This window comes from Nomia melanderi, chromosome 11, assembly GCF_051020985.1.
Source record: "Nomia melanderi isolate GNS246 chromosome 11, iyNomMela1, whole genome shotgun sequence".
NCBI lineage: Eukaryota > Metazoa > Arthropoda > Insecta > Hymenoptera > Halictidae > Nomia > Nomia melanderi.
In genome coordinates, this window is record NC_135009.1 from 17,850,367 (window position 1) to 17,859,605 (window position 9,239).

Below are 9,239 nucleotides of genomic sequence, written 5' to 3' on the forward strand. Positions count from 1 at the left end.
CAAACGATTCCGAAGCATTTGTAATTAATTTGACTTTGGTTCGAAGCGGCGAGGCACCGTAGAAGCAGCGCCACTTATTTCTGTTGAATGTTCCGCTTGTTTCTCGTCATAAGTAACGGTTAGGTAAAAAAAGATATAAAGTAGCGCGGTGTGGATTTAACGCGTAAAAAGCGCATTTAACGTTGTTTAAATTAAGAATTCGATTTCATTTTATAAAGTAAAACGGCAAAACAGTTATTCGTGAAAATCGTTGTAAAGCAGTGACAAGAAAATCCAGACGAGTGGCGCGTCTGTGCAAACGGCTCTCTGGTCGTATGACGTAATTGTATTGATCGCGGAAGAAGAGCCGAAAGTCGCGCATTCGCCATCTTGGACGAATTGTGGAAAAGAAGTATCTGTGTCTCACAGGCGCGGTACACTTATAACTGTTGTAATCCGTGGCGATCCGGATATTAATTAGTTTAACTGGGAATTAACCCTTTTGTGAACTAGATACCCATTTGGACGGACCAAGGTAAGTTCTTATTTCCTTCATTTGCTTCCCTGATCAAATCTTTTTTTCTACGTGGAAACCTTGCTATGCAACTTGGTCCTGGTGAGTATCAACCTCGAGTGCCACTTCTCCTTTTCTGTTATCGCTGCCGAGTAATTTGTTCGTTTTAAAGCAACTTTAACCCGCGAAGCGTTTATCATTATGCTAGTATATAGCCGTTGCGTCACGAATCTTTTTGTTTTGAGTTTTCGTGACTTTGACATCGCGATAGAGGGGTTGGGTCGGAACGTTACATTCTGCCTTTACACACTTTTCCGACCAGCGTCTTCGACAACATCTTTCGTTTAATGCTCTTTCGGTCGGCCAGCTTTCCGTTATTTTCTTTCCGCCTTTGTCTCTCTTTTCCGTCAAATTTTATTTTCTTTCTTTTTCTTTTTTCCTTTTTTCCTTTTTTTTTTTGTAACAACAAAACCATCCGACTCTCTCCTGTCAGCCTTTCTCTCTCCCTCTGTCTGCGGCCAGTTTGTCCGCCTCTCCGTCTCTCCGTCGCTTCCATCTCTCCGTCTGCCTCTGTCTATATGTACCCCCCCTTTTTCTTTCTCGCTCGCTCACTTTCCGCATTGAACGTTCTTGTCAACCTTCTCGATTGTGTAGTTCATCAATGTGTTACTCTCAACTGCATAATTGACATTGTTATTTGTTTTTTTTTTCAACGGTTATACTCTAATGTTCATCATGCTTTAATTTGTTTGTACATTTACGTTATTCTCGACATACATGTTTGTTTGGGTGTATTCGTGTACGCACTTTATCTTAACTTTATATAATTATATCGAGGTTTATTTAATTAAAGAACGCGCGAGAGCAATTTTTTAATATTCACTCGAATAGACAGAGATACTCTGGTTATCGTTATGTCCAAATATGGTGATGATAATAATTATTATTATTACTATTACTGTCACTATTATTACTTATTTTTACGTGTACGGCGTTAGGCACACAGCAGTCGAATATTTTCTATGCAGCAAATAGAATACCTACAGACAAAAAACGTACGTTATGATTTCAGACAAAAGGTTCGTTCTTTGGGTCTGATTAGTACTAAATGGTTGCCTGCAGACAGCATGTCTACTCTGTCAGGGCCTGTGTCGAAGGGGGAGAAAGGAAAATCCAAGTTCCAATCATTAGATATCAATAGTTTATACAGAGAATATAGAGTGAGTTACATACGAGATTTTGTTACAATTTTATCTTCCACGATATTTGTTACTATTAAATTTTAAACTGTATCCTCGCGTCGAAAAGTAATTGGCGGAGTAAAAGAAAATAGAAATAGTATACGCATCGTTATGACTGTAGGGTGAATCTTTGGAGCAGCAACAACAAAAGAACACATTACCACGCAAACATGGAATGCAAAGTCTTGGAAAGGTGCCTTCGGCACGGCGACCTCCTGCCAATCTGCCTAGTTTGAAAAGCGAACATAGTAGTAGCGATCCAGCTGTTAGTCTTGTACCAAGCGGAGGAAGTGGTTGGGCTACTACCAAAGATATAACAACGACAACCACTACCATCACAACCACCACAACTACAACTTCATCGGATACAGCAATTGTACGTTTATTAATAATGTCTTTTCAAAATCGTAATTTTTTCTTAGAAAGGATATATTCGCGAATGAAAATGATTTGTGCACGAGATGCGTGGAGATATCCCTTGTTCGGATCTCGCCCTCTTTTATTCGCAAACGACGAAAGACGAAAATTGGGTATTGAAATTGTCGCTTTTATTATCAGTCAAATTCTTCACCGGCACAATGTGCAGTGGGGACTACTGCAACACCGACATTACATCCGTTACTGCCAGGACAACCAAGCATTTCCCAGTCTTCGTACACCTCCGACGCGAATATCAAATCGTCATGGAGCGCGATAATGAGCAGATCGGGAGATGGTATAAAGCAGAACTTTGTTTTTAATTGCATTCGGTTTCAATTTTACTTTTATACACTTTTCTCCTTTTCGCCTCGGGTTAGGCGGTGCATCTGTAGGCCAACAACATACCCAACAACAGCAGCAGCAGCAGCAGCAGCAGCAACAGCAGCAGCAGCAGCAGCAGCAGCAGCAGCAACAACAACAGCAACAACAACAACAACCGACAAATCGAGAATTAAGTGCTCAATACGGACCCGGACCAAGTTTACGCCCCCAAAGTAAGTGGTAATTTCGAATGAAAACATTGGAACTGCAAGAGCATGTATTAGAATAGTTAGTATAAATGGATATATCGTTAATAATATAATATAACACGTACGTGTTTATTAGCGGAAGGAAGCTGGATACAAGGTGGAAGTCGCACAGCCAGTGGTGCAGGGTTAGGGACGGGTGGTCCCGGCTCAGGAACTACTTCGGTGGTCCAGGGCCCCCCTTTGAATGCCACTGGATCGGGAGGACATGCCGACGCACCTGGCGGACGACAGAACTTGGTCCAATCTCCCAACATGGCCATGGCCCAGGGAGGCCCGCATAATGCTCCAAACAGTCAAAACGCGTTAAGTTCTGGCTCTCATCAAATTGGTCCAAATTTGCATCACTATAGAGGACTGATTCCTCCGTTTGTAAGTTCAGCTGTTGTTCGTGTCGTTTGAAAAGTATAAGAAATCTTGGATCGTGACCGGCTGGTTTTATTAGTCCGTTATCTGTATGTCTCTCTGTGCACACGAGATAAAGTACAACGTTGTCGCATTTGACAATTTGAATATTTGCAGATGTACAGAGGAAATTTTACCGGTGGATTTCCTTCGCAGTTTTCATCGAACACCGGTCCCAGTGGACCCAGACCACGATTTAATTACACCTCGGAACGATTTCCTGCCCCAGCCCCGCGTCAACAAGAACGCGAACGCGTTCCCGAGGAAGAAATTGTTACACGACCGATTATCAAAGAGGAGGACCTTACTCGAATGGATGATATTTCTCGCGACGCTGGTTGGGCAGAGCAAGACGATATCGATTATAATAAGAAACTTACTTTCAGCGACGATGAAACCGATCTAGAACCACTAAAGAAAGACGAGAAAAAAGATAGTACAGAGGAAAAAATGGAAGAAAATTCAACAGAAGATAGAGATAAAGTTCGGGATAACCGTGATATTCACGATAACCGGGAGTTGAAAGAATCATCCCGAGATCAACCGATTCATCGTTCATGGACTCATAGCTCTTTGCCACGTGACTATCGCGGATCCAATGGATCCGGTAGTTATAACAGCGGTCAATCACAATTGCACATGGTGCATTCTTTGAGAGGTGAGAACATTTCTGTGAATATGCCAATGTAAGAGAGTTCCAGCATGATCTCATTCGGATCTATCTTCCGTCTAAATTATTGGAAGTCTTCTTCAATTTTCAAATCATCCTGTAATGTTTCAAGTGAAAAATAGACTGAATGAAATCACATTTAGACAAATTTTCATTGAACACGCCTTACCTTAAAATGTATGTATGTGTATACGTGTGGTACGCGTTCGCGCGCGTGCATACGTGCGCCTGGTGTACAGAGATACACGCGTGTGCGAGCTTGTTTGTTTGTTGGGTGTGTGTATAGGTAGGTAGGTAGGTAGGTATGTATATGCGTGCGCGTATGCGCCACGGTACGCGTACGTACGCGTGGATGGATGGATGAACGAACGAATAAATGAATGGACAGACGAACGTATGTACGTATGCATGTTCGTATGTACGTATGCAGTCGTACATGTACGTACGTACGTACGTACGTTTATCTTTTGCTTATACATTCCAGCGCATTGTACTAGATACAGTTGAATTTCTATTTGAATCTTATATTTGTCGTATGCTGTTATTTATTTAATTTCTAAACGTCTTTCAATTTAAACAGGTGTAGAAGACGACGAAGGATGGAACGAAAAACGACGAGTAGTGAGAGTAGAGGTGGCGTCGGTTACCGAGCGTGCTCAACAACGTAAAGAAGAAGTGGAGAAACTGTACGAAGAATCGAGTAGACAAGCAGCAGCTAAAAAACAACAAGACGTTGAACAAAAACTGAAAGACAAACAGTCGAATGAATCGAAAAATTTGATAAGCGCCCCGCCCGTTCCGATTCCGGTACCGGAATGGGAACGCGATAGGGAAAACAGAGAACGAGGAGAGCGCGGTGACCGAGGAGACCGAGGAGACCGAGGAGACCGGGGAGACCGGGGAGACCGGGGAGACCGAGGAGAACGAGGAGAACGAGGAGAACGAGGAGAGCGCGGAGAACGAGGAGAACGGCCCGGTGTCGGATCTTCCGAGGTGAAAGACGAAAAGTCTTTGACGCGCGAATCTCGCGAAAATAGAGACGGTTCGAAATACGGTAGAGAGTCCCGAGATTCGTTGATATCAGATTTTCGACAAGTCGATCGGCAGAATTTCATCAGACAGCAGGATGGGGTACGCTGCGATCGAGATCGAACGCGCGATATCGATCGCGAGCGCGAGCGCGAACGCGAACGAGAGAGGGACATAATACGCGAACGAGAGAGAGAAAGGGAAAGAGATATGATCCGCGAACGAGAGAGAGAAAGAGATATAATACGCGAACGCGAGCGCGAGCGAGATCGCGATCAAAGGGACACGAGAGATCGCGATTTACCCACGTTCTCCCGGTTTTTTCAATCAAACTTACCACCGCGATTTCAAAAGCAACAAGCGGAGAGAAGCAACGCCGGATTCAATCGAATCTCGCCGAGTACCGAGAGGTCGTCTATTCAGACAGTCTCGTTCTCCCAGCAGTACGATCCCAGCAGATGGCTTCACAATCACAGTTCTTTAAGTAAGTGTGGCTATGAAATCTAATCGGCGTTTCGTCGTTATTTACGATCCGCGAATCAACGCGTATATAACATTTGAATAAAATTTGCCTTAGTAGATAACAGTTTGAAGCAGTCTCACGGCAGTGCTCCCTCGCAACGTCGAAGCAGAACAGATTCCGACATCTCTGTGTCGATAGAGGACGAACGACCTCCGTCCAGAGATTATCGCGGGTCTTTCCTTCGAGAAGATCGATACCGGCATTCCTTGCACCGACCTTACGATACCCGCAAACCGGCTGGCTACAGCGACGACTACTCCCGCAATTACAGAGATCACGATTACGACGACAGACATTCCCGTGATTCTTGGGAACGTGAAAGATACTACGACGATAACAAAGATCGAGATTCGAAAGATAACTTAGAGGCGAGAGACGTCAGAGAAAATCGGGAAGCCCGCGAAAATCGAGCAGTTCGAGATATAAGGGAAAATCGAGAAAGAGATAATAAACTTAAAAAGGATTATGATAATTATTTAAAGGTATTTAGTATTTAGCGTTTAGCGTTTAGTATATGTATATATATATATATATATATTTGCGATTGCTAGCTACTCAATGAAAACTTGACACCGATGCGCGTTCATCTGTGTACGCTATTAATCTGTGTTTCGTATTCGTCAACAGGATCCTTTCGAAGAGCGTGATCGCGAGCGTGATAGAGAACGAGATCGCGATCAGAGAGAAAGATCGGAAAGCGTCGAATGGCGGGATGATCGTATCACGCAAGATAGGTCGATCGATAATCGCCGCGACATGCAACGCGAACGGGAACGCGATCGCGACCGTGATCGCGATCGTGACAGAGAGCGGGATCGCGATCAGAGAGAAAGATCGGAAAGTGTCGAGTGGCGGGAAGATCGTATCACGCAGGACAGGTCGATCGATAATCGTCATTCGTTGCATCGACCTTACGATACCCGGAAACCAGGTGGCTACAGTGACGAGTACTTACAGCAACGGGACGACCGAGTGGAACGCAACGAGCGCCCGCAGAGACCGGATTCTCGCGACAGTCGTACTTCTCGAGAATCGAAGACTTCCTTGCGCGAAGAAGACTCGCACAAGTTGCGCGATTGCAGTTCCTGGGCGAACGAGGTTGCCGATTACGAGGAGAACAAGCGAGATACATATCACGAGGACACCCGGGAAAGAGAACGAGAGAGAAGGCAACCCCTTGGACCGGTCACGAAGGAGAGAATCGAAGCGGACGAACTGAAAGCGGAGAAACGGAATTTAACCCAGCTGAAGAGAACGAGCTCCGAGCACGACAAGAAGGAGCAGTTGAAGGAATCTGCTATCGAGACGAAAAAGGAACCGGACGTCTGGAGTTGGAAAGTCGAGCGGATAAACGACACCAATCGAACCACGGAGAGAGGCGAGAATTCCCCAAAGGCGTGGGCCGACGCCGTCTCCCCTACCTTCGAGAAGGAAGAGGAGAAAAGCTTGGACAGCGTCAAGAACGACAAGGAGCCCGACGAGCTGTTGAAGCAAAATCTCGAAAAGTTGAGCTTGGACAAGAGAGAGAGGGACAGGGAGAGCGTTCTGAACGAAGACGCGATCACGGAACAGCAGGCGAAGGAGGAGAAGCGGGAGAAGAGCATTCGGAACAGAACGAGTAGCGGCGGATCGAACTCGAGGGTTCGCGAATCTCGCGGGGGGCGACAATGGGCTGGTACTTACAGCACGTACACCAGGGGTTGGCGTAGCTCGGAGTCCAGGGGGCGGAGGGGCGTCCACAGAACCGCGGGCAGACCAGCTTCCGCCAGAAGCGGCTCGTACGGGCATTCCGACTCGGAGAACAGCGGCGACGAAATATCTTGCTCGACCGAGTCCGGCAAGGAAGAGAAAAAGTCCGCCAGATCGCCGAAGCCGAATCAAAAGGCGGAGAAGGAGGAGCGCAATCGAGAGGTATCCAACCGAGACGAGAAGCGAGCGGATTACTCGCAACAGCAGCGAAACGAGAAACGAGCTTACGACGGTAAATCGAGCCACGAAGGGTTCGCTCCTTCCGGGGAACCTTCTCGTCACGGTCGGGGCGGCGTGCGAATGCGAAGCGCCACCAGTACCGGAAATCGCATGGAAGGTTACGGGCCACCATCCAGCAAGAGCCCCTTTTCCTGCGAACGAACCATCGACGAGAAGCGCCAAGAACCCTCGAATTCTTTGCGGCAGAATCCGGTGATATCGACTGCCATTTCCGAGAAGGAACCAAATTCGCTCGCCTCCTCGCAGCTGGAGTCCGCCGATGATAAAATTATCGCGAAGCAACAGGCGCTCACAGCTGGAATTACAGGGAAGCGTGCCAAGTCTCCGATTCAACAGTCCCAGCAACATCCACAGAATCAACAACTCTGCAACAAACAGGACGTAAATCACACGAGCAGCAACCCTGTTGCTCAGAAGGTACACGGCCGTAAAGAAGAATCGTCGCGCTCGAAAAGAACTCGTAGCGCGAGCAGAAGGGTAAGTAAGGGGAAAACTATTAAAGTGGAATCGGTTCTACTGCCGCCTGTGCATTACTGAAATTCTGTACGCGTACCGTGCGTTGCTCGGTAGATGGCGAGCGAGCTCTGCCCGCCGGTTCGAGGTTGCTCCCGCGCCGTCGTCCCGCTCGCCATCTTCTCAGGAACGCGCGGTACGCGTATACATAGAAATCCGGATGTTGTACCGATATCGATCCTGTTCGTTACAGGGTAGAGATAATCGAGAGTCGCGGTATCGTGGAAGTAGCAGCAACGTGTCGAAGCAAAACTCCTCGGATATCGGAAACGAAGATTGGGAAACAACGTCGGAGAACAGCGAGGAACACGTAGAGGAACACAAAGAGATGCGAAACAGTCGCAAACAGTTTGGTACGCGCACGAGCTCCAGTGGTAGCCAAAACACTGCCGGATCGAACGTGCACTCCCGGCGAAACGAGCAAGCGGCAGGCAACCGGGAACAGCGAGAAAAACCCGCAAAGTCTTCCAATTCAACGTCTCGCGCGCCTGGCGCGGAAAAGCGAAACGTGCAAAATTTGGGTTTCGCCAATCAAAAGAGTCACGCCAGCAGCATTCCGCCTCTGATGCAGTCCGCTCAAATTCAGAACGGGAGGTCGAGAAGTCAGACTTCCGGGAGCAACGCGATGTTGAATAAATCGGCTGCGAAGGATGCCACCGTCAATCGTATAGACGAAATCAAATTGACCGATCCGAATTTGGTCAGTCAAGCTCTGAACGATATCAACAAAAAGTCACAGATAAAAGAGAAAAAGATTATGGTCGATTACGAGATGGAACCCAACAATTGCGCCGAAGACGGGACGAACGTGATCGAGAAAAAGGTCGATTCGGACGGTTTCCAAGAGGTTCGTTCGAAAAAGAACGTCAAAGAATCCAGACACGGACAGAAGGAAGAAGCGGCGAAACCGTTGAAACGCGAGAAGGAGAAAGATCGGGAGCGCGATCGTTCGAAATCGAAGGCCAACGGTGGTTCCCAGACATCTTCGTTGCAACAGGTGCAGAATATACCGCCTCTGTTGGGCCAAACCATTCCACAACCGGCGAACATGTTGCAAAAGCAACACGATAGGACGCGCAGTCAAAAATTGGTCGCCCCTAGATTCTTGAAGCAACGCTTGGCGAAACAACAGCAACAACAGATGTGCACGTCAGAGTCGAACGACTCGAACAACGCGTACAGCAATAAGGATTCGTCGTCGAGCGGGCCCGCGCCGCCACCGTCGGTGAACGCTTGGGACAAACCGTTCACGACCAGCCAGTTGCGGTCAACCTCGCCGTCCGCGGTTTCCGCTGATCTTCCATTGATGTCTGGTATGTCGTCGCAAAACGACCACGGTCATATCCACGCTCACGAAATCAACGAGCAG

The 9,239-nt window shown here is 47.3% G+C and overlaps 1 protein-coding gene across 12 annotated transcripts in view; it reads left to right on the forward strand.

Annotated features, from left to right (window-relative positions):
* The first annotated feature begins 49 nt into the window (after positions 1-49).
* nocte (no circadian temperature entrainment) overlaps positions 50-9,239 on the forward strand; it is a 15,647-nt gene continuing 6,457 nt past the window's right edge. For 10 of the 12 annotated variants that reach the window (XR_012999766.1, XR_012999767.1, XM_076372373.1 and 7 more), the window contains exons 1-11: positions 50-514; positions 1,566-1,713; positions 1,856-2,110; positions 2,293-2,449; positions 2,532-2,708; positions 2,821-3,113; positions 3,264-3,804; positions 4,397-5,329; positions 5,423-5,850; positions 5,996-7,834; positions 8,064-9,239. The exon at positions 8,064-9,239 is cut by the window's right edge and continues 1,044 nt beyond it. Coding sequence is in view for 10 of the 12 variants with exons in the window: in XM_076372373.1 (XP_076228488.1) it covers positions 1,621-1,713; positions 1,856-2,110; positions 2,293-2,449; positions 2,532-2,708; positions 2,821-3,113; positions 3,264-3,804; positions 4,397-5,329; positions 5,423-5,850; positions 5,996-7,834; positions 8,064-9,239 (5,892 nt within the window). In the remaining 2 variants the exon portion in view is untranslated. The remainder of the gene's footprint in view (positions 515-1,565; positions 1,714-1,855; positions 2,111-2,292; positions 2,450-2,531; positions 2,709-2,820; positions 3,114-3,263; positions 3,805-4,396; positions 5,330-5,422; positions 5,851-5,995; positions 7,835-8,063) is intronic. The other 2 variants (XM_076372374.1, XM_076372379.1) reach the window with 2 other exon arrangements.